The sequence below is a fragment of the Trichosurus vulpecula genome, chromosome 1 (genome assembly GCF_011100635.1).
Source record: "Trichosurus vulpecula isolate mTriVul1 chromosome 1, mTriVul1.pri, whole genome shotgun sequence".
In the NCBI taxonomy this organism is placed as follows: Eukaryota; Metazoa; Chordata; class Mammalia; order Diprotodontia; family Phalangeridae; genus Trichosurus; species Trichosurus vulpecula.
Window position 1 is genome coordinate 404,435,904 of NC_050573.1, and position 26,300 is coordinate 404,462,203.

The 26,300-nt window shown below is 38.8% G+C and overlaps 1 protein-coding gene across 2 annotated transcripts in view; it reads right to left on the bottom strand.

The window, feature by feature from the left end:
* FYB1 (FYN binding protein 1) overlaps positions 1 to 26,300 on the bottom strand; it is a 207,569-nt gene that overhangs the window by 48,634 nt on the left and 132,635 nt on the right. For both annotated transcript variants that reach the window (XM_036765132.1, XM_036765128.1), the window contains exons 3-8: positions 16,883 to 17,042; positions 5,286 to 5,335; positions 4,592 to 4,611; positions 4,041 to 4,075; positions 2,472 to 2,592; positions 520 to 679 (exon numbers count right to left, since the gene is read on the bottom strand). In XM_036765132.1, coding sequence (XP_036621027.1) covers positions 520 to 679; positions 2,472 to 2,592; positions 4,041 to 4,075; positions 4,592 to 4,611; positions 5,286 to 5,335; positions 16,883 to 17,042 — 546 coding nt within the window. The remainder of the gene's footprint in view (positions 1 to 519; positions 680 to 2,471; positions 2,593 to 4,040; positions 4,076 to 4,591; positions 4,612 to 5,285; positions 5,336 to 16,882; positions 17,043 to 26,300) is intronic.

The window sequence follows — 26,300 nt, forward strand, 5'->3', positions numbered from 1 at the left end:
TGGCATAGTATACAAGAGACTGGCCTCAAAATCAGGGACACCTGAGTTCTAATCCCACTTCTTCCACATACTTGGCTGTATGACTCTGGTGGATCCCTTAGCTTCTCAGTTCCCTGGACAACCTTCTAAGACTATAAGTTGCAAAGAAGAATCTGAAATGGTTGTAGAAGTCCCTCATTGGTATTTTCTAAGTGGATGAAATCACAAGTTCAGTTTTCCCCACTCTCCCCCACCCTAAAAAAGAGGACCTGTTTATCCACAAACATTCATAGCAGTATTATTTTTAATACTTTGAAAAATTTTGAAACAAACCATGTGCCCAAAGATTGAGGAATGATTCAATAACCTGTGGTAAGTGACTAGAATTGGATGCAGAATTGGAGCTCTAAGGAATGTCTGATGTGCAAAATGCAAACAGACACAGCTTAGATGAAATGGTGCAAGGTGGAAAAAAGCAGAACCAAGAGAACAACAGCATAAGGAAAATATTTTGAAGAAAAGGAGGAACTTTGGACTCACATGAGCCTTTGGAGGTTCTGCCTAACCATTTTCCTTCAGGGTTGTCTGTGATGCGGATGATTTCAATTTCTTCTCCTTGCTTGACACTCAGCTCATTCTTCCCTCCTTTGACATCACAGCAAGCTTTAGCTTGATGAAGGACTTGAATAGGACCTGTTAGCTTCAAGGAGCAAGAAATAGCATGTTGTCCACACTTTTTTTTTTAGGTTTTAGGGCTTTAAGGGATTCAAATGAATACAAAGAGGAGGACTAGTCACCAAACACCTTATTGTCCTGTCTACCATACCTGATCTGCTTGAACTGGGGCAATAACCAGAAGTCACGTCTAGGGGATACTTAGAGTACAACAATGGTTAGGGAACTGAAGATATCAGGGGCTGGGCCAGGATGTAATTGGCCCAAAGAACAAGGTCATATTGTTCAGTGGCTGAAAAAAACCTATTGCTTCTAAGTATTCTGCCTAGTACCCCGACATATTAATCAATAAACAAAACAATGTATATTTGAACTTCTAATGAGCATCTACTCTACAGAGTGTCCCAAAAGTCCTAGGGTAGTTTTAAGCTTTAACTAAAATCTGTACAAAGGCTTTTGGGATACCTCCCATGTAACATACTGGAGGCTTCATGTGGATTTGTTCTGCCCACTTTCTGAAGGAAGCTGATACTTCACTAAATAATCAGCCCATTATTCTACTGCCTCACTGTAGGACTGAAAATATCAGAGGAAGGCCAGGCTATACAGAAAGGAAGGGTTATTTTGTTATAGTTGGCAACTATTTGGAAAAGGTAGGTAGGTGCCCCCATCTAACCTTGAAACACACATCTACTGGTATCCTGAAAAGCTTGATGCCATCTTGCCAGCATTAGGATGGGCTGAGTAACATTCTGAAGTCATGTTTATCTGAAGGATTTCCTAATATTTCAGTACCTACAGTGAATCTTGTGGTAAAATGAACATCCAGTTTTCATTTCAAATAATCACATCCTAATTTTTCTGGTCACACTAAGATTGTGGGAATGCTATGGGATTTCAGTTGTTAGAGATCAGAGCAGGTCAGGAACACAGGAAGGTGAGATGGAGGTTAAAAGAGTGCAGCATAGAGAGGACAAAGGTAAGAGGTCAGATAAAGCCTCAGGTCAGGAATATGGAAGGACAAAGCATAGATTAAAGGAGATGGGGTGGGGCAGATATTGGAAACCACAGCACAGCAAGAGTGCCAAGTTCAGAGATTGGGGTAAATCAAGTCAAACTGCCATTATTCCTGAGATCATAGTTTTGGGACTGGAAAGGACCTTAGAGATCAATTGTCTATCTCTCATTATATAGATGAGGAAACTGAGGCCTATAGAGATGCCATGATTTGCTTAAGATCACAAAGGCAGAAAGTCATAGATTTGGGACTTGAACTCAAGTCCCATGACCCCAGGTTCAGTACTCCAACTCCAGGGCTCTTGAAAATGATTTTGAGACGTGGATCAGTTAAGATTCTCTTACTTATTTCTTCTCAGGGCAAACACTGGGCTTAGAATGGGGGTGAGCTCAAATTTCTGGGTATGGGCTTTTGTTAAACACAGCAAAATGGGAGCTTCTGACTTTCTTTTTTCACTTAGTCAAAAAACACTTGTTGAGAGATTTTTTTTTTTTAATGGAGAAGCTATCACACTAAAGTTTACTTTTCACATTCTCAAATGGATCTGTGACCTTATCAGTCAGAAGTTTCATCCAATAATGTAGCTCATGACCCATTTATACCTTTGTTTTGTCAAGTTTCCTTAAACCTTGAACATGCCTGTATTAGGAAGGGAGACATCATGAAAAAGGATTGAAACAATTTTTTTCAGAATATGATTATCACTCCATTTTAGTTCTGGCACTCCTAAAACCCTTTGGGAGAAAGCTTCAGAAAGTTAATCTTTTTTTTTTTGCCAAGCCCCAAATAATGAACTTACTTTGAACTTTTTCTTGATCTCTTGCTCCTTTTTCCCCTTCTCCTTCTGTTCTTTCTTCTCCTGCTCTAGTCTTTTCTTCTCTTCTTTATCCCTCTTCTTCTCTCGTTCTCTTGTTGTGTCTCTGCCAACAGATATTTTTGCCTTGCTTACATTGGAACTGATGGCCTAGCCGTCACTATCTCTAAAACTTCTCTACTTTTCTACCCACAGCTGAAGACGTTGTCCAGATCGTGGATACTGAAAATGAAGCTAAGTTGGCCCCAACTAGCTATACACTTCATAGCTGGCAGCCTGAAGGTGTGGATACTGGAGGACTCTTGAAAGAGGAGGGGTAGGAAGACGGCAGGCTCTGGCTGGAAGGGACCTCATCTGACCCCATCATTTTTACTGATGAGGAAACTCTCAGTGAAATTAAGTGACTTCCCCCAAAACTCACAGGTAAGAAGTGTCAAGGGATGGATTGGAGCCCAGTTCCTCTGACTCAGAACTAGTGCTCTTTCTACCATATGGTAGAGCTACTTGGCCAGTGGATGGCAACTACTTCAGGTACTGTCCCTTCTCCCTTTGCTCATTAACAAGTAGATGACTGAAGGATATGGGGACAATGCTTTCTAGTGTGTCCAGAAATTTTATGTCAGTCTTTGATGGATTAAATATATAAGATGCCAACATTTAATAACTTAACAGCACTGGTGGGATTCCAATGAATTAACAACTGATTTTCCACAGAACTGAGCTAAGGCACCATCCCTGCCGCTGACATGGAGGGCACAGGCCCTGCTCCTGTTAACAACTGGTTTGTGGAGCTAAACCTAAAATTAGGCTGCGAACCGGCCGAATCTCACCACTGCTTAACAGGAAATATCACATTGTACGTCATTCAGTTACTTTTCAAGAAACATTTTTTGGGGTGGACCAGTTTCATTTAGGGACCAATAAAATTTACTTTCTAATGCATAGGAAGCTGGTGCTTGTAGACCTCATGTGATCAGCAAAACTCCAGAGTGAGCCAGAATCAGATGAAAATGTAATTAGGAAATGTTTAACAAAATCAATAAAAATACAACAAACAATGTTAATTTATGGTTTTCTAAGTCTACGTGTGGCCTCCAGGGATGTATTCTTATTTGACACCAAACCTAGCATCCCTCGAAGAAAAACCATTCATCACTAGGAAAATTGGACACAAATAGATTGAGAGATTTCCCCAAGAACACTAGAAAGTAAATGACGAAGAATACTGGCTTTTCATTTCCTGGGTCTGTGATTCACCTATTAGTCCACATGTCCTCTCACTCAGCTTATTACACCTTTTTATGTACCATCCTTAGAGAAACAGTGCTCTCCCAGGTAGTGGACGAATTCTTCCCACCTCTGATGTGATTGCTGTGACCCTCATGATTCTTCAATACTTCATGTTGAATCAAAGGTTACAATGGACCTGCCCTATGCCAGTCATTTGAACACAATGATTTTTGGTTTTCTAGCATAGCTACCCCATCCTTCCTAGTACAGATGTTGCATTAATCTTTTTTTTTAAGAGTCATTTATAAAAAATATAGCTCTCACATGTCTTCATATGTTTCTCCACTGCTGTCTTGATCCTATAAAAGAAAAAATAGCTAATGGTAAATTTTTACTGATTTCCAGAGAAGGAAAACTAAATAGTTAAAAACATTGTGACTCACACACAGAGTGTAAGAATGAAAGTTTAAGCCTTTCTTAAAATACTTTCTCATGAGCTAGAATGGAAATAGCAAACACTAAAAGAATCTTGCCTCTCCCCCTTCTAATCTCTCCAGCATGCAGCTAGACTCATAACCAATTGTACAGCTATTGTACCATCTTAAAAGAATATAATGCTGGGGTGGGGGTGGAGGTGGGTCCTAATTCTGCGAGATTCTTTGAAATAAGAATAAAAATGGAAAACACTCAGGCACTTAACTTGTTGGTCTTACATATTTGGATCATAGCAACTTGAGAAGACACCAATTCATTTTAAAATTTTAATTGTTAAACATTTTAAAAATTATGACTGCAGTTATTCAGAAAAAGTAAAAGCATATAAAGTAAATAAGTGAATTGTTTATTTTTAAAGAAAAATGAACAAATTACCCGACCTCATCTGGATTTCCAAGATCTAGAAACAAACAAAAATTAATAAAGTTTTAATTTATGGTTTTATGAAAATTGTCACTTTCCCCACCATTGATATATTTTCCGTATTATTCAAGATTTTTTTATTAAAGAAATTAGATATTTTCTTTGGAAATGTTTTAATGAAGAAATAGAAATACATTTTAAGATAAGGGCTACAGAACTTTTAAAAATGGATTTATGAACATTTAAGTTAACGTAAAGTCATTCAGAAGGAACTCTGTAAAATAACCAACAGGTCAAAAGATCCTATCATGTCTCTTTTGAAAGAAAGGTAAATTCAACATTCTGTGAGCTTATGTGGAGTGTGGGTGTTAGAAGCAACTCAGAACATATTTACTCTAAGGAAAATGATAACTTATGTCAGTAGTTTATCAGTCTTAAAAGTGCTATGTAAATATCACATATATGATATAGATATACCCACATATAGATATACAATATAGATATATATCTCTATATGTATATATGTCTGTATCTGTATATACATATACACATCAATATGCATCTTTAGATAAAACATTATTTTCTCTCTATACCCCATGTCTATCTCCCTATAAACCTGATTTTATGAATCAAAAGTCACATGGGATCAACAACATTTTTTGATTTCTCGGGTGATTAAGTAAAACCCAAGGTTAACATCGCATATCTTACCACTGGATTGCATATCGACATCATCATAATTTTCTTCACTTGTTGAACTTCTGAAAATAAGAAAAAGGAAAAAAATAAAAATAGAACAGATTCTCACTGTACACTGCAGGCTACTAGCATTGGTTTCCCAACTATAGGACTTAGAGGGAAATTCACCTATTTGTGTAACAGATTTAATGGTGACAATTATTTCAATAGATTCATGATTTCAGTAGTATCCATCCTATTTTCACCCATATAGATCCAAATCTTCACTATATTGCCTATTGGACATTTTGAACTGGATGTTCTGTGGGCCATTTCAAATGAAACATGTCCAAACAAGAACTCATTATCTCTCTCCTTAAACTCATCCTTTTCCCCAATTTCTTTATTTTTTTTTGTTGAAAACACCACCATCCTAACAAGTCATTTTGGTTGACAACCTCAGAATTATCTTTGACTCTTCCCTCTGCCTCAATCATCATATTTGCCAAACTTTGTAAGTTCTAACCTCTATGACATCTCTCACATTTTTCTCCTGTAATTCACTCATATCACTACCAACCCTACCTCAGGCCCTTAGCTCTTCTCACCAAGAATGTTGCAGTAGCCTCCTAATTGCTGTCCTTGCATCCAGTCTCTACTCATTTTAATCCATCCTTATTCCTAAATTCTGATCATATCCCTCCCCTGTTCAAGAAGCTACGGTGGCACCTGAATTAAATACAAGCTCCTCCATGTGGCATTTAAAACCCCTCACTACTTGGCTTCAACCTACCTTCCCAGGCTTATGCTACATTACTTCCAATTTCCCATCTTCATGCCTTTGCTCAGGCTATCCCCCACGTCTGGAATTCACTCCTTCCTCACCTCTGCCTCTTAGAATCTCGGTTCTTCTTTAAATATTAGCCCAAGTGCCACCTCCTACATGGGGGTTTCCCTGTTTCCCCCTCCCCTTAGTAACCACCATCTCACCTTCTTGTGTTTATTTTCCATATAATATTGTATGTGCTTATATGTACACGTTGTCTCTCCCAGTTGAATGTAAGCTCCTTGAGGCTAGGAATAGGTTAATTTTTGTTACTGTATTTCTAGAATCTAGCACAATGCCTAGCATTTAGTAAGTGCTAAATAGATGCTTCTTGATTGATTATTCCCTGTAATTCCTGTCTATATCTTCAACAGATGTCAAAATAAAGAAAATTAAGAACATAAAAATCGAGGGTAAGTCACTCCCATTGCTGAAAAATTATTCAAGCCACGAGGAACAGCCTTAAAAAGGAGAACTATTTGTTTTCCTTTGCCAAAGATACATGGACTAATACAACGGACTCCTCATCATGAAGTCCCTTCAGTGTGATTTGGATTGTTAGCTTGAACTCTTGAGTAGTCAAAGATCTCATTTAAGAGGTTCCTAAGTAGTTTGGGGTTTCTTATTGTTTTCTGCAAACAGAAGCATCAGAAGGACCTCCTCATTTTTGGAGAATCCTTCTTCCTTTTGGGCTTTGTACCGGGTGACTTTGAAACAGCAGTGAATGCTTTTATCAAGCATTCACACTCCCGCTTTATATCTCACTTGATAATGATATTCAGAGGATCATTAAATAAAGTTCTCTGTTCTCTCTAGAGACAGCTAGGTGGCATAGGAGAGAGTGAGTGCTGGGCCTAGAATCAGGAAGATCCGAGTTCAAATCTAGCCTCAGATATTTACTAGCTGTGTGAGCCTGGGCAAGCCACTTAACCTCTATCTGCATTAGTCATCTTAACTGCAAAATGGGCATCATTACGGCACCACCTCCCAGGGTTGTTGTGAGGATCAAATGAAATAATATTTGTAAAGTGCTTATTCAGAGTGCCTGGTATATAGTAGCCACTTAATAAATGTCTATTTTTGCTTCTATTAATATATTTATACAATCTGTCCCCTAATTGATAAACCACATATGACTATATGTAATTGTTATTAGGTAAAGCTCCACCTCCATTGCTGTCAATCATAGTTAGCGCTACCCCCTTGCCTACTTCTTTATAGGTTTCCCTGAAGTAAATGCTCCTTTAGCATATGACCTCTCAGGCTGCCTGTATGGGCACAGTTATTAAGAATATTTTAGAATTTGTTCTTTTAGAGACTATCTGCCTGGGGATTATTCGTTACTCTTCAGCTTGTATTTTTCTGCTTACCTAAGAGCCTAGATCAAGGCAGGAGGTGAATCCCTTGGGCACCTAGGATGGAGAGTCCTTTTGGGGGTCCTATCTAAGTGAAGCTAGAGAATATAATGAATGGCCCCTAAGCTAAAAGCCTGGGTCATCTCTGAAAGGGCCAATTTTCAAAGAGCATTAAAAATACCTTCCTCTTTTCCCCAACTTCCCCTACCCAAATCACGTGGCTTGAGATGTTTAAAGCGAAAGGAGCACTTAGAGTAGAAATAAAAACAGCAGAACGGCCGAAATAAAGAGACAGAGCGCTTCAGTGGAGAAACTAGCAATCAGACATTAGCTTTGCTATCATTTCTTAATAACTTCAACATCTGTACCAAGGTCTGTTTCACTATGAAGTTGCTTTTTGCATTACCCCCACCACTATCCATGGTTCTCTCTGTTTAGGTTTCTCTGCAAATACCTGCCATGGTAAAGACATGTGCTTGAGGACCTAACTTTTGGCCACTAGATGGGGAAACAGTACACTTGGAAAAGTAACATTTTGTAGCCATTACTCTTGTTCTGCTTGGCTCCAGAGGATAGCGCTAAGGGTGATGGGCTGAATCTACAACGAAGGAGAGCTGGGTTTGAGGGAAAGAAAAACTTCCCAGCAACTGAATCTATCCACAGGTGGGAAGAAGGCATTAATTATGAATTACTCTGTATTATATTTATGTTTCAGGGTCTTATCCCCACCACTAAACTGTAAGCTTCGTGAGGACAGGGGCTATGTTTTATCCAAACTGTACCTTCCTCAGCTTCTAAAAGTGTTCTTCACATAGTAGGTATTCAGTACACATTGCTTGAATTGGGGAAAAAAAGGAAAAAGAAAAAATAAATAATATTTTGCACCTCAATTTGTTACCTGTCACTTTCATTTGGAAATCTCCCCACTCCTAATACTATGAATCCAGTAAATGTTAAACTATCTTATAAACTATCCCTTTATGATGTTCTAATCTCTCAGTTATATTTCCAAGTTTCTTTAGTTGCAACCTTAAAAGAAGGAAAAGTATATGTTGTCCTTATGGTATGACTTCAGGAATTCTAGGAAGATTCCTTGACCCCCAAATACCTGCTCTCTTTTCTGATCACTGGTAAGTGTTAGAGTTTCATTCCTTTGGTTTATACGAGGATTTTGCATTCTGTTTAAAATGCAACTACTACTGACAGACATAACATTTTAATCTTTTTAGAGGCAGCTGGTGGCATGATGGTGAGAGCTTTGGGACTGGAGTCTGGGACACTTAAGTTTAAATCTAGCCTCAGATAATTTGGTAGCTGTGTGATCCTGGGCAAGTCAATTAACCTCAATTTGCCTGAGTTTCCTCAACTGTAAAATGGGGATAATAATAACACCTACCTCAAAAGATTATTGCCTAATGAGATAATACTTGGGTTTTTTGTTGTTTTTTGTTTTGTTTTGTTTTTAAAAGCAGCGCATTGCCTGGTACATAGTAGGCAATATGTAAAGTACTTATTCCTTCCCCCTTTCCCTTTATTAGGAGTAGAATAAAAGTGTGTTGATGCTGGAGACTGTGTCATTTTGGTATTTGTCTTACCGATGCCTAGTATAGTGCTTGTCACATAGTAAGTACATAATAAATACTTATTGACTGATAGTCACATTATCTAAGAATAAGTTTTGACAGAGATACTGCCTAGTTCTTGAGGTCCAAAAGGAGAGAGGTAACATATGTTAAGATGGGGAAAAGGCACAAAAAGAGGACAAAGGTCATAAAACACTTCCTTCACAATAACCTCATAAAAAAGATGGTATAAATATTTACTCCCATTTCACAGACGAGGAAACTGATGTTCAAAAAAGTAGCATACCCCAGGTCACACAGCTAGTAAGTGGCTGAGCTGGAACTCAGTTCCAGGTCCTCTGATTCCAAATCCAGTGTTCTTTCACCGGATTTCACACCTGATTCAGGTAACTTCGTAATTTTGACTAAGGTTTATCGTGTTTCCTTCATGGCTATATGGAAATTATATACATGTATATATATATATATATATATATATATATATATATATATATATATATAAAAAAATATGTGTGTGTGTGTCTGTGTGTGTGTGTGTGTGTGTGTATAACACCCCCCTCCACTTACTAACTCCCTGATTCTTTTTTTTCTGACTGATTACTAATACTACCTGAGGTAGCATACCATTGGATAAAGAGCAGGCTTTGAAGCCAGGAAGATATTGGTTCAAATCCTGTCTCTAATACACACTGGCTGTGACCTGTATTTCTCAGTAAACTTGGGATCAATGAACTTCAAAAGTTTTTTAACAATTGGTTTCCTTTGTAAGTCTATGTATTTTATTTTTATCCATTTAAAAACACTGTTCTGAGAATTGGTTTATAGGCTTCTCTAGACTGTCAAAGGTATGTTGTTAAAAGTTTAACAAGTGACTCTCAAAAAATGTACACATGACATTTTAAAGTTTAATCTGCATTATAAAATATTTTCTTCATCATACTCTTAAGTCTAGACAGTGGACAATATATAAATCAAGTCCTAATGTTATAGCATTTGCAGATTTCTGAAGTTTGAATGCTCACACTAAGAATTTAACAATCAGCTCACTATAGTTTGTGAGCTGGCTCCAGTACGTCCCTGCATTCATGACATAGAAAAGATGAAGAACTCCTGCTCTAAAGTTGCACAGAGAGTGCTAACCTGGGCTGTCAGAGGAGTTTCCTAAAGGAGAGGTGTTAAACACACAGCACAAGGATCAGAAAGCCATCAGTTCTTGTTCTCTGGGAGAACTTAGAGGCTCTTAGAGACCATATAGTCTTTGACGTCATATTTAGTGTTCACAGGCCACATCTTGGAAGTTTAATTTGACTCAGCCCTGGAAACATAACCCAGCCTGGATATAGAAAGGACTGAGAGATTGATGGTACTTTCTCAGTTCTGTGGGTGGCAGCACATGGGTATTTTGAGTTGTTGAGGAAAAAAAATGATCTGGTTAATTCCAATAATGCAGAGATTCTGACACCTATTTGCTGTGTGGTTATCATAACTCACTTGCATTTCTGAGTTTCAGTTTCTTCATCTGTAAAATGGATGTGCTGATACTGGCTCTATCCATCTCACAGGGTTACCACGAGGAAAGTGTTTTGTAAACCTTAAGTACTTCATTATGTGAACTCTTTTTATTGTTTCACAGGTCATAGCATTTCAGAGTGAAGAGAGAGCTCAAGGGCTATCAATTCTAATCTGGACTTGAAAAGGAATCCCCTCTAAAGGAGCCTTGGACACTTGGCCTCGATTTCCAGACTTTTACAGATGTATTAGCAACCGCACTAGCACACGGAGTGGGGGGGGGGGGCTACTAGCACAGGTTCTTGATCTGCTTTTATATAAGGAAACACAGCTTCAAAGGGGTTAATAATCTTACTTTAATTAAACAATGCAGAAAGATATATTACCCAAGAAAAACTAACATCATCCACTTGCTCAGGGGAAAAGGTCAGCACCCTGAAACTAGAGAAAATCGATTCCTAACAAGCAGGGAGACATAGGGAAATTAGATCCAATAGACAGGACTTCAACTGTCTTAACAGAGTAACAGAACTATTTACATACATCACCAGACCGAGAGAGAGCACCAACATCTTGGTTCACAAAGCCGGGGCCCTTAATAACAGCCACCCACATCCCTGGCTAGGAAATCAAAAAGACCTCAGGTGAAGCATTCTTCCCGTGAACAAGCCCCAAGGCAAAAAAAAAATCCCCCCTAATATATATGGTTTTCAAACAAAGGCTCCAGCCCCTGATTGGCTCAGTGCTAAAAAGCGTGAACTCAGTGCATAATTAGCTCAATGCCATCAGGTTCTTCGGAAAGCCTAGGTGGCTCAGCACCTGATTGGCAAGGCAAAATACCTGGAAACAGGACATTGTTATGGCCATGGATCCTGGAAAACTAAACTCCAAGAAATAATAACTAAAATCCATTTTGCTTACGCTTACAACAGTAGGCTCCCTGGGACTCCTCAAGATGGCCTGCTTATCTTTTGGTGAGCTCTAATTGATAGGAGAGTTCTCCTTCCATCAAGCCTAAATCTACCTCTCTGTAATGTCTTTCCTTTGTTCCTAGTTTTGCCCAGTGGGGGATGGGTGAAGAGAAAGGATGGGAACAAGTATTTATTAGGTACCCACTATGTGCCAGGAACTATGCTAAGCACTTTTGCTTCTTACAACAACCCTGTGAGGTAGGTGCTGTTAATACTAAACCTCCCCCACCTCATAATTGAGTACCGTATTTCAGCCCACAATTGTTGCCACTGCATAATTGTCGCACCCTTTTATTTCAGTCCAAAAATTGGTTTATAACCTTTCATCGCGTAATCGTCACATGCTATAATTCTGTTCATCACACTGCTTAAAAGGTAACTAGAGCAGCAATGTATTCACCAGTGGCATGTGGATATACATTTATCTCTCCCACATTGCAAGCCCGGAGCCTAGAATTCTCAGCAAACTTGCTTTGTCAGTATTCAATTTTAAGGTATATTCAAGAGTATTCCATGCATCCTAATCTTGCACCAAAGACAGTTTAGTAATAAATGATTTTTAAGTAATACCAGCACAATTTTTAAAAAAGCCTCATAATGGTCACACCCTACTTCTTTGCAAAAAAAAAAATGGTATAAAATCTGTGACCATTATGTGGTGAAAATTAGGTAAACTAGTAAGGTAATCAGAGGTTAAATGACTTGCCCAGGGTAACACAGCTAATAAATGCCTGAGGTTGCATTTGAACTCAGGTCTTCTTGACTGGGGGCCCAGTGCTGTATCCACTGTACCACCAACTACCTCTAGGTGCTAGAACAAATGTAATTCCTCTTCCTCTATGTGACAACTATTGTTTGTCCATTTGTCCTCCATTTTTGAGGAGGGCCAATGACATTAACGGGTAATTTCTTGATTTGCTGATGAATTGGATTTAAGTGAGGCAGGACTGCACAAGGTTGCCAAACTCTCTCTTCCAGAGTCATCAAAGTCCAGTGGCAGAACAAAAGTCAAAACACCTGGCGATGGCCTGGGATTCAGGGGATGACCTTGGTGTCTTACACGTCTGACCAAGCTCTAAGCACTCCAAAGCACCTGCTTCAGCTGCCTTCATGGCTGTTGGAACAAATTGTTCTCATCTGCCCATTCTGCGGGGAAGTCTTCATGTATCTGGAGTAGACATCCCTCCTACCTCACTGATGGGTTTGTGGTATGTTGGTTATCCTTCAGCTGGTTGACCTGACTTTACCAGCGTTCGGCTGTACATGCTACATCATCTTGGAGCCACAGGTGAGGGTTGGGTGAAAGGTGGACACCAAAGGTGGATGAGCAGCCCTGAAAAGGGCTCAGCAAACCCTCATAGCAGAGGTGCTGGTCTTTTACGAACAACCCATACACCTCATGTGACAACTACTGAACTACTTAACAACAAACATCTCTGCTAAAGTCTTCTCTAGGTTCAATGTCTAGAGTTTTTACAGCCAGTTCTTGAGGAGAGTCTTGATGGCTCTCCTCTCTCCAGCTCATAATGTCCTTCTTAAAACGTGATGTTTGTAACAGAATATAATACTACAGATTTACCTGACCATTGGAAGAGTACAGGAGGACTCTCACCTTTTATACTTCCAATACTATGATTCTCTTAATATAGTTTATGTTTGCATTAGGTTTTGGGGGCCGCCATTTTCACACAGTTGGCATGCAATCTAATAAAATTCCCACATCTTCTTCACATAAATTTTTGTCAAGACATGATTTCTCACACTTTACCTGTGAAATTGTATCCATTTTTCTCTATTGAATTTCATTATATTATATCTAACTCATCATTCTAGCCTAGGGATAGGCAAACTATGGATTTGGCACCAAATCTGGCCCTCTGTCACTTTTTGTATGGCTCTTCAGCTAAGAATGGTTTTTATTATTTTTTCACGTTTATCTTGTTTTAAATTTATGTAATAAAACAAGCATTTCCATAGCATAGTATAATAAAAAAGATGATTGTACCTGAAACTGTAAATCTATTATATACAACTTGCTATTCCTTTTAAATATATGTTATTAGGTAAATTTCTTTTTTTCTTCCCTCATGCTCTCCCCCTTCCTACAGATGGCTACCATTAGACACACACACACACACACACACACACACACACACACACACACACTTAGAATTATTCTATACATAATTCTATTTATCAGTTCTTTCTCTGGATACAGATAGCATCTTTCTTCATGTGTCCTTTATAGTTAATTTGGCTATTTATAATAGTCAAAATCACTCATTCTTAAAGCAATATTGCTATTACAGTGTAGAATGTTCTCTTGGTTCTGCTCATTTTACTCTACATTATTTTCTGCAAATCTTTCCATGTTTTTCTAATGTCATTGAGCTCTTACAATTTTAAATAGTTTCATTGTATTTTAAAATATAAAACCCATTTTTAGCTCTCCTACTATACAAAAACAGGTATTAGCAAAATTTAGCCCTTGGGCAAGTTTGTTGTGCCCAGTTGAGATTTTTTTGGGGGCGCGGGGGGGGGGGGGGGGGGGGGGGGGGGGGGGGGGAGTTGGGAGAGATCCTGTCATCCAGTGTGTTAGGGGCAATGTGTTTGCTGCCTGCAAATTTGACAAATAGGCCATCTATGCCTTTTTCCAAGTCATTTATCTTGAGTATAGGACTAAGGATGGATCCCTGGAGACCAAGGATAGATCCTTGGAGAATGCCACTAGAAACTTTCCTCCTCTAAGTTGACACTTAAGATGTCCAAGATGATATTAATGGCTACCCTTTGAATTTGGTCAGAAGAATAGGTCTAAATTCACTTCTCTATATTATTCTCTAGCTCACATAACTCTCTTGTCCACAAGCCCAGTATGAGGAACTATATCAAGTTGACTTGCTACTTCAATCTGCCTCCAGTTCCCTCACCATCTTGGTTCATTTCCTCTGGATGAATTCTAGTTTTATAGTGTGTCACAAGACTCAAAACAATACTCCTGAGATGGTTGGAACAGAGCAGGGAACAGAGACCATTGCCACAGACTCATATAATGCCAAGATTACTAATTTGTTGCATTCATTGCCTCCATTTTCTCACCACCTTCAACCCCTTTCAACACTGCTTCCATGCTCATCACTCTATTGAAATTGTTCTCATTAAGATTATGAATGACATCCTTATGACCACACTGCAAAGGTCTTTCTTTTCTCTCCTAATCCTTCTTGTCTTCTCTGTGGTATGTGGTGCTAGAGATCACCTCCTCCTTCTTGATTCCTTCTCCCTGTCTTTGTTTCTGCAGTACGACACAGCATTCCTATGGTTCTACTTCTCTCTTTGCCTAGTTTTTCTACATCTTTTTTACTGCATCCTCTTTCTCTTTGTCCTTTTACACATCACAAGATTCTAACCTAGGCCCTCCTCTCTATATATCCTTAAGGGAAAGAGTAGGTAATCTATCTCCACAGCTTCAATTATCCTCTTTATGCAAATCTGTTTTTCTATTCCCCAACAACTCTGAAGAACTCTAGTTATTCTAGTTCCATAATTTCATATGCCTGCTGAATATTTCTGCTTAAGCACTCTACCAGCACCTCCAATTCAACAGATCTAAAACTGAATTTATCATTTGCTCTTCTAAACCTGCCCTTCCTAGTAAGCTCTCTATTTATGTTAATGACTACACCATTCTTCAGTCTTCCAGGCTCAAAATTTGGGAATCATCTTTGACTCGTTTTACTCCCTCACTCATTTATCCAAACAGTTGTCTGAAGTCCTGCCATTTTTACATTTTTATCTGTAATTGCGCTCTGCCTCCTCTCTGCTGCTAATACAACCGTCCTAGTTCAAGTCTTCATTTATTCTTGCTTAGAAATGCCACCTAATAAGGCTCTGTGCTCACCTTTCTTTAAGCTATCCTCTACAATGCTATCCAAATAATCTTCCAAAAACTAGTATGATGATACTGCTTCTCTATTCATAAACTTTCAGTGGCTTCCTATTGCATACTGAATAAAATATAAACTTCTGACTCTTTTATTCAAGGCCTTCCACAATCTGGTTCTAAATAGTTTGTCCAACCTTATAGCATATCTTTATGTATTTCCAGACAAATTGGACAATTTTCTTTCCTTCCTTCTAATCCTCCCCTCTCCTATCTCTGTATTTTTTTTCATTCTTTTCCACCATGACTGGAATGGACTCTTCTCACTCTTCCTCTCAATACCTAACCTCTCTCTCCTCTCTCCATCTGATCAAGCCTCTATCTTCCTTAAAATTCAATTCAGGTATTACTTCTTCCATAAAGACTTCCCTTGATTCTTACAGGTGAAGGGGATCTCTCCCTCTTCAAATTTCTTCTAGCACTTTGGTGGGACTTTTCCTTTGTACACTACTCACTCTTCTTTTTATTATAGTTATTTGTGAACTGTCCTCTCAACACTCAATTAGGGTAGTGAGTTCAAGTGGAGTTACTTTACCATGCCTTAATCCCAAATCACTCTGGCTCTCACTGATTGGCCAATAATAGGCCTAACCGAAACCTCACTTGGTCATTGTTTGGGTTTTGATGGCTCAGAGTGAGTATAAATAAAAATTGTGTCCATTCTGGCCAGAAACCCTGAAGGTCTTCCCCTCCCAGTTTGATTTTTTTTTTTTTGAGTAGGCAAACTAGGCCATTTTTTGCCTCATTTCTTGCCTAGACTTAAATCATGTTGCCTCAGACAAACTGAGGCCTGGGAAAGACCTTAGGTTAAAAAGGCCAAGGTCTCTCATTGCATCTGGGGTCATCTCCTTTTCCAGACCCATGTCTTGCCACTGGACTCAGATGACCCTGGAGGAGAGAGTGAGGCTGATGACTTTGCACAGCCCTGCCTCACTTCAGTTCACTTGCAAATCAAGACATCACCCTCCTGACGTCATTGGTCTTCTTGAGAATGAAGAACAACAGTGTATAAGCTCCTTGAAAGCCGTATTAGTGTTGTAGTTATTTTTGAACCCCTGAGATCATCAGAGTGCCTTGCACATAATAGGTGTTTAATAAATGTTTACTGAATTGATTCCTTGCTTCAAAGGCCCATTGTTTTCCATTGACAAATTTTCCTTTCTTAATTTCCCCTCTTTTCCCATTCTTCTGTTTCCTTCCTCTAAACCTAAGAATCTTGCTCTATCGCAGGCATATCATGAACAGAAAGCTGATGTTCAGATATTTTGCAGATCTCTCTCATCTGAAAAATGATTTTTTGGGACCAGATATCATACCAATGACACAAATGAAAAAGTTTTCGGTGAAGTCAACCATTCTCAGTGGATGGTGCCGACCATTAGAAAGCTATACTGCAATCTTTGGGTTTACCCAAAGCACTAGGTATGTGTATTTGTTACTTACTTTGGCTCAGGGGGAATTTTGATATTTCTGGGAGGTAGACTTGGAACTGGTGGTTGTGTTGGGTAAGGGGCTGGAGGAGCTGGTTGAGAGGCAGGATGTGCTGGCGGAGGAGGTGGAGGTGCTGTGTTCACAGAATAAGGTGCTGTTCCTTTACTGGATACTGAAATGCAAACAAATACAAAGAATTAAGAACAGTCATAAGAACATAAGATCATAGATTTCGATCTGAAAGGAATTTACAGATAATCTCATGTAGTCTAATCTTGTTAACATCTATGATGATATAGGTCTAGAAAGGTGATGTGACTTATCAAAGTATCAGAGCTGGGATCTGAACCAAGAATTTGACTCCAAATCTAGTCCTTTTCCTGCATCATACTGACTCATGAAGACTGGTTACATTTTATATGAAATAAAGATTTTTAACATGGGCTTACAAAGAAATGCTATTGCACATCATACCACTTTTGATTTTGCCTCAAGTACTCCTGCTTCCCAGTTTATCAAACCTCTCATCTCCCACAATCTGGGTTTTACTCAACTTCAGATACACACAGGGATAGCCTTACTCTTCATCTTTCCACACACAGTTTCCCTTCCACAATTCATAAGTTATATTCCTCTACTAGACCACAACCTTCTGTCCCTTCATCTCTCTCTGTATTTTGCCCATCCTAAATTTATTCTTCATCCTTATAGCAATTTTTGCTCAATCTGCCCCTCTCTGTTTTTCTAGGTGTCAGCCTCACTTTCTTTCCTTGAAAATCTGGATCCTTCAGCTGAATTCCTTTGTCTTGTTTCTACTTAACCCCTTCCAAATTCCAGCCCTGGATTACTCCTAGCATGGACCTTTTCCAGTCCTGCCCAAATGGTACAGAACACCTCCAGAAGAAGTCACACAAGTAAGTTGACTTGAGTCCACTACAAATTTACGTTATCCAATTTCAGTTGTACTCTTGCTGCTACTACTCCTTCCTTATTGTTTCTTTCTTATTTTTCAGAGCGGCTAATCAAAACTTTCTCTTCTTTCCTCAAGTCACCTACACAATCCCTTGCTTCAGTTAAAAAAAGTAAGGCCATTCTTCAGAACCTACCTCTCCTGTTTAATTCTGTAATTCAAACAAGCTGCATTTGTATTGGCATTGCTTTACCCAATATTTTCTCCTCCTTTGTTTAATCTCAAAAGATAAAGTTGCCTTTCTTGCCAACATCAACTCCTCTACTTGTGCCTGTGATACCATCCTTTTCCCTTCCATAATTTCCTCTCTTCCTAATTTTCCCTTTTCTTTGGCTCCTTGCCTACAAATGTGCTTCCAGTCTTTACAAACACAGCTTTACTTGATTCAACCATTCCTTTAAGCTGATCTCTCCTTCCTTTTCCAGCTAAACTCATATTTAAAAAAACAAAGAAACCTATCTTTGTCGCCTGTACTTTTTCTTCCTGCACTCACTTCTTAATCCCTTGTAATCTGACTTCTAAACCTGCCAGTCAAGGTTGCCAGTGATCTCTTTATTGACAAACCCTATGACCTTTTTTTCAATCTTCATCATTTTTGAACTTTGTAGCATTTGAAACTGTTAAATGTTCACTTCTTCTAGAAACTCTCTTTTCCTTTATTTTCATGATACTGCTCTGTAGTGGTTGCCTTCCGATATGTTTGATTAATCTTGTCCCCGTGTAGTAGTGGACCCCAGGATTTTGGCCTGGTCCTCCTTTTTCTCAACTATCCACTCTCAGTGAGCTCATCAACTCCCATGGGTTTAACTATCATCTCTGTGCAGATATCTCCTAGCACCTCCAACTCTCATTTCTTTTCTAAGCTCCAGGCTTGCATCTTCAATTTCTACTTTTCCCCAAATGTACCCTTTCTCCTAAGTTCCTTATTTCTTCTGTCAAGGGCACTGTCATTTCCCCAGCCATCCAGGTTTGCAACTTTGAATTATTCTCTACTGTTCACTCTCCCTCAGTGCCTATATCCAATGAATTGTCATTCTTAGAAATTTTACCTTCTTAGCATCTCTTACATCCTTCCCTTTCTTTCTACTCATGTGATATCCAGCCTAATTTTAGCCCTAATCACCTCTCAACTGGACTATGTCAATGACCTTCTGATTGTTTTCCTTAACTCCAGTTTTTCCCAACTCCAACTCAAACACCCACTCGGCTACCAAAGTGATTTTTCTAAGGCAGATTTCAGATCATATCACTTTGACTCTAACAGTTCCAAGGCTCAAGAAGCTTCAGGGACTCCCCAATGCCTTTATAATAAAATACAAATTCTTCTGTTTGGCATTTGAGACCCTTCAAAATCTGCTCCCAACTTATCTTTCTAGGCTGATTACAATTATTCCTGTTCACTCCAGCTTTCCATGTAAATAATCTTTTATTTTCTGCCCCCATATAATCCCCTAGTCTGCCCTACCCCGAGTGCCCAGAATGCTATGTCTCTTCACCTTAACTTTTTGGAACTTCTAGGTCCCTCAAGGCTCAGATTAATCAGATTCTCCCAGTTGCTAGTTCCCCACCCCAATCTCTTTGTACATATTTTGTATATAACCTGAATTTACTTATCTTTGTACTAGCATTTTCTTCTCTTCTACTCCCTCTGCTGCCCAATAGAACTTAAGTCCTCTAGTATAGGGACTATCCTGCTTTTATATTTGTATCTCCAGTGGCTAGTACCATGTCTGAAATGCAGAAGGTGCATAGTAAAATGCTTTTTGATTAAATCATTATTCTAAAGATCCCTTTTGGGGGATTCAGCCTTTATTCTAATGCTACATTGGAATACAAATCAAAAATACAAAAAAAAAGCACATTACATGGCTTCATAAACTTGGGTAAGCTTTCTTCTTGGCTTACTTTTCCAGAGTGATTTCGTTTTTGACCTCTCATATTATGAAACTTCATCAACTTTGTGGAAATTTTAGTCATCCTCATTTGGACCTTCACAGTTGTTATTCTTTTCTTGATAGAAAATTACACTGATGTCTTCCAAAGACTGTCCTCTTATAGGTAATTTTCTTTCTCCTATCCCCCACCTATTCAATACCTAACACTTGACCATATTGAAGAGATCCCACTTTTCCTGTCTTCATATAGGTTGGTGAGATTTTCTTGCAGGTTTTCTCTGTCAGTATGGCATTTTACAACCTCAAAAACTTTGTCCTATAAGAGAATGTGAAGATTTGATTGTGTTCTCCCTGTTCCTGATCAGTTATCAAAATGTCAAGCAAATCTGGCCCTAGCATTAAAATCCTGGAGGACCATGCTGCTAACACCTCTCCATTTAGAAAATGCCCTTTTATTCTGCCTTTGTATCACTCCACTATTTATTTTCTCCAATTCTATGGTAGCAGAATCTTCTTAATTCAACTTTGAAAAATTGTCAAAAGATATATGAAATTTTAATGAGATGCCAAACTAATTGGTTAGGTAAACTATTATTTAAACGCTATTTCCCTCATTAAACTAGGCAGTATGTACACTAAAGTCTTTTTTACAATTACAATTAACAGCAAAGCTCATTTACTCTGAAAAATTATTTGGTGATAGTCAAACATGTTCAAGATGATATGCAAATTTATGCAAAAATATCAGATGAAAAATATCAGTCTTTTTTTCCCCCATGAAAACATCTAGTAGTTTTAGCTAAACATAATAATAGCATTTGCTCTGAAAACTCAATCTGTATTATGGTGTTTGATAACATGACAATTTGTAATTCTGCTATTCTCTAGAAAGAAAATAATATTTTGTGCACTATAAAGAAGGGCTTAATAACAGTAACAATGAATATTCCTATGGTATGAGGATTTCTATCACAAGAACACTATGAAGTAGTTTGTGCAAATTATATTGTTCCCATTTTACAGATAAGGAAGCTTTAAAAAAATTTTTAACTTTGTATTTTCCATTCAGATACATTTTTTAAAAAAGGTCTATACCATTTGGGGCAAAATTGGCTAGTCATCCAAAATAGATAATATAAGGTCAGTCTATGTATTGTTTTGACCAACACTAGTTGTTCTCTGAGCTAGAATGAAGACTGGACAAGTACTCATGTTCCAGTCATGAAGCCCTGCCATGAATCAAACTTGTCTCATTCTAGCTGTTACCCCTAATTGTCAGGGCTACAGCTCACTGTGTAGCCATCGGCATAAGTATTGAGATCTCCCCACACTGCCTTGGCTTTGCCCCCACTAGGGGTGGCCCCCAGCACAGAGTCTAGAGCCCCTTCTTGCCTACAAGTCGTTTCCCTCACTTTGAAATTAAACTTCTGTTTGATTCCTGTTTCTAGCCTGTTCTATTTGGTTCCAGTCATCCATAGGTTAGAGGCTGGTTTTGTCCGGTTGACACATTGATGGATATATTGATTGGAATATAAATCAAAATTTTTCTTATCCAGCACATTACATAGTTTCATAAACTTAGTTACCTAAGTTTCCTCTTGGCTTATCTTTCTAGAGTGATTTTTTAAGCCTGTTATATTATGAAATGTCATCAACTTTGTGGAAATTTTAGTCATCCTCATTTGGATTGTATTAATTCAACTATCTGGAACATAGGCCTTTTCCTCCTTCCCAGGCTTTCTAATTTGTTGCTTCATCCCTGCTGTGGAAATAGAGGTTAGATAAATAAATCTTTTAAAACTATGTCTAAAACAAGAGTGACTAATATCTTAGCTCAAGGGTATTAGTCCTCATTAGCTTCTTTTATATGTCAAATACATGAAACTTAGTGCATAGGCTTTATGACATTGATTTGAGCTGCCTGGAAGTCTTCCTTTCCTTCCTTCTGGTCTTTTTGACTATGTTTCAAACAGTCAAGGTTGTTGAATGAATGGTTTCTGAGTAAGAGAGGTGTATCGTAAATGGAAATTATTTCAGGGGAGTTATATAACAGATGTGGATCGTATCTATACATAATGAAGAGAACTGTTCTTTTCATTAAAAAAAAAGACTCCAATTGATCCAATCAATAAGAAAAATCAGTTTGGACCATTTACTTGGGGAAATAAAGGAATTATAAAGAAAGACTTGACAAGAGTTGTCAGCTAAGGGAGGGAAAAAAGTCAACATTGAAAATAAGGTTATGACTCTGGATGACTAGGAGCAGAGTTATTAATAGAAATCGAGAAGCTAGAAAGAAGCTGAGTTTTGGCTTTGAAATGTAGAGTTTGCAAACAAAATAGTTATCCACTGCCTGCAGAATGGCCAGACAAGTTATGGTCTGAAGCAGAATGAAGTTAGCAGAACAATTTATACTGTAAATATAGACATTGCAAAACAAACAATTTCAAAACCTTTCTGATCAACACAATGATCAGTCATGACTCCAGAGGACTGATGATGAAGCATGCTGCCCAACTCCTGACAGAGAGTCGATGTAGAGAGAGAAACATTTTTGGACATGGCCAATATGAGATTTGTTTTGTTTGACTATGCTTATCTGTTACAAGAGTTTTGTCTTCCTTCCTTCCTGCCTTCCTTCCTTCTCCTTCCCTCCCTCCTTCCTTCCTTCCTCCCTTTTCCCTCCCTCCCTCCCCTCCTTCCTTCCTTCCTTCCTTCCTTCCTTCCTTCCTTCCTTCCTTCCTTCCTTCCTTCCTTCCTTCCTTCCTTCCTTTCTTCCTTTTCTTATGGCTATGATCCTACAAAACTATGATTTCATTGGCACAGGGAACTTATAATGAAACCCTCTCTACCAGTTTAACTGTTTTGTAACTTGGAGTCTTAGCTGTGCCGAGTGTGTGTGCCTGGGGCCACACACAGCTGGTATGAGTCAGAGGTGGGAAAAAAAACTCAGGTCTTTCTGACTCCCAGGCTAGTTTGCTATTCTCTACACAAGCTACCTCTCAATGAAAATGATAACAAAGCAGGCAAATTACAGGCATATTTCAGAGACATTAGCTATTTGTTTCCAGACTACTGCAATAAAGTGAGTATTTCGATAAAGTGAGTCACATGTGGTTTCCTAGTCCATATAAAAGTCATGTTTGCTGCCAACCATCATCTGACCATTCAATAAATTGTAATCTTTTTTGCTGGTGGAGGGTCTTCCCTCGATGTTGATGGATCAGGGGGTGACTGCTGAAGGTTAGGGTGGCAATGGCAATTGCTTAAAATAAGACAACAATGAACTTGTTGCATGACTGACTCTTCCTTGAGGCCATTGTAGGGTTATAATTGGCCTTATTTCAATATGGTTGTATCTCAAAGAATAGGGAGGCCCAAGGAGAGGGAGAGAGATGGGAGAGCAGCTGGTCAGTGGAATAGTCAGGATACATACAACATTTATATGGGTGTAGTTTGTGGTGCCCCAAAGCTGTGAGAATTACCAAAACGCAACATGGAGGCATGATGTGAGCACATGGCGCTGGAAAAATGGTGCCAAGAGACTTGCTCGATGAAGGTTATCACAAACCTTCAATTTATAAAAAATTTGCAATATTTGAGAAGTGCAATAAAACAAAGCACAATTAAATGAGGTATACCTATATTATGAATTGTAGTAGATACTCTCATTCTTGGAGAATTGATTAAGAAATATTCCTTCCTTCTCTCAGGAGACAGTTTGTACAGTGGATATTGAATGTATTTTATACTGTCAAATGGTGGGAAATGGGAGGATCAGGAGGAAGAGAATTGACATAGCCAGATTTGTGGACTTCTTATCAGCTGTAGCAACAATCAGCTAGCAGCTACCGTGGCTGTGTAAGACCAACCAAAACCAGCACACAGAAGGCTGCTAACACAGGTTCTTTCATCTGCTTTTCTAAGGAAAGCAACTTCAAGGGGTTAACAATCTCAGTTTAATCAAACATACATATAATTATTACATGGGTGAACGATGGCACCTTTACTGTGGGGTTTCCCCAATTTGACCATAAGGATTTAGTGGCAATGGGTTGTTAGCAATTTTATTGTCAAATTATATTGGCTGAAGGAACCTTATCTGGAGAATGTATGAATTAAATTTCCTCACCCTAACTCCAGCTCTCAGTTGAAGCTGCTTTTTTGGCAGAAATTTAGGTGTCAAGGAGGGCAGGGGAAACAGTAGATGTTTTTCAAATATACCAGAGGCAGCTGGAGTACACAGTGCATAAAGAGTTGAACTGGGGGGCCTGGAGGACCCGAGTTAAAATCCTGCCTTAGACACTTAACTAGCTGTGTGAGTCCAGGCAAGTCACTTGATGTCTTGTGCCTATTTCCTCATGGACAAAGTAGGAATGATCAAAACAGCACCTACCTCTCAGGGTTGTTGAGAGGATCAACAGATAACAAGTAAAGCACTTTTTGCAAATCTCAAAGGCCTCCACCCCAAAATGCTAGCTATTATTACCGTTGCTTATTATTATCATCATAGCTTTGTCCTAGTCCTGAGAAACAGTTAGGGGTGGGGAAAACTGAACTTATTAAAGTCAGGAGACCTGGATTCCAGTGAATAACTCCACTTACTTTTTTTTTTAACCATAAGGGACCTGTGTTTTCATGAAATAACATATGAAACAGTTTGTAAAACATAACAGGTGGTCAATAAATGTTTGTTAAGTTAATATACAAAATGCTTTTAAATTATAAATTGATATAAAACTTAAGCTATTTTCCCCCATTACTCTCAAATGTAAAACCCAGTGAGATGCTCCCATAGTTTACAAAGTTTCTTAGTGCTTAGGCACAAGGTAATCTTGACCCCTACTGAGGGACTTAGATCAGCTTTCAAGCTTTCCCATTCTCCTACAAGAGCATCCTGCTTAGAATACACCAGAGAATTCCATTCCCTGTCTCGAAAAAACTACATCTTCAACAAATTTAAGTTAGTTGATGTTTATTACATGCAGAGCACTGTGGAAGAAAGAGAAATGAGTCCCTGCCTACAAAGGCCTTATAGTCCCCCACGCCCAATGCCTCAGTGTGGCTCTGGGGAAAGCCCGATGGAGTAGGAGTTAGGAGAGATCTGGATGTGAACCCTTGCTCTGACACATACCTTATCAACAGGCAATTCACATAACCTCTCTGGGCCTCAGTTTTCTCATCCGTAAAATATATTGTAAAAGATGACTTTCAAGGTCCTTTCCAACTCTGAATGTATACTCATATGTTCATGGTCAAATATAAATAGTGATAGTTATTCGTGTCAAAGCACCTAAAAACACGCAAATCACATAAACTGCAGGAGAAGAGACAGTTTCTTTACCAAACCTCTCAGGTGAGAGCTGCAGGCTTAGTAAAAGATGAACTTCAAGTCTTGAGCTTTCTTCTGTCCCAGTTCAGTCATAGCTTTTATCTTCTTCAAAGGATTTGCAAACGGGGGTGGATGAGAAACATTTGAAAACCAGACTAGTGGGAAACATAGGAGTGGTGCTCTATTAGTAAGAGGAATGAGTGCTTTGAAAGGGGCCACGGACGGGATTCAGGCCAGCTCACAATCTCCAATTACAACGGAAAGAGGGGTGATACTGAAACAGCATTGTGCCGGCACAGATAATCAGGGCACAAGTCAGGATGGAGGGGAAGGGCAGAGATCAAAACCAATCTTATGATCAATGAGAGGAAAATAAGAAAAGGAAGTCTTTCATCTCTAGTCTGAGCTCTGCCTTTCAGGTGTTTGTAATCCTGTGATCACTGGCTGAGAGTTCAAGGTCTCCACAGTGAAAGAATACTTCAGGAAATTTGCTTAATAAAACAAAAAAACAAAAAACAAAAAAACCCAGAGTTTGAAAGCCTTTCAACTATATGGACACTTGGCATGTAAATTCTGTATTTCTAAGAGTTTTCATGCATTTGGCATTCATAAGCCATTGCTCTTTCCCCCACCTGGAATTCGGATAATTACTCAGTAATGACAAGTAAGAAATATGCCTGCTTTTGGATGTTTCTTCTCCCCTCTCCTCATGTCACATATGACAACAGGAATAAGTCAATACATAATTGAAATTCTTTCGACTCAAGCACACACTCTACAGGGAACCTCTATTTAGCTCCTTTTGCCTAAGGGGAGGGGGACAGGGCAGCCTAACCGTGAATTTCCTTCCTTTCCCCGCCCCCCCCTCCAAATCCCTAAATGGAGCTTTTGTTCAGTAAATATAAAATTCACCTTGTTATTTTAAAAGCACTCCAGTAATCCACAGAGATGGAAACAGAGTTCAATTCTCCACAAGCATATGGAACTACCCTATTCTCCCAATTCCAGTCAGCCTGATGGATGCATGGGGTCAATTGATGACCCCATTCACAGAAATTCTTTATGGTCAACACTGGATAAATGAAATCAACAGATCATACAAGATCATTTCTGTGCAGATCTGGAATGATTTATATATTCCCTGCTCTCCTAAAAGATTCTCCTCTCTAATTATGCTTTATTTAGTTTACCATGGCATTGAGTTTAGCAAGTTCTGAGCCCTCGTAGTCTTCT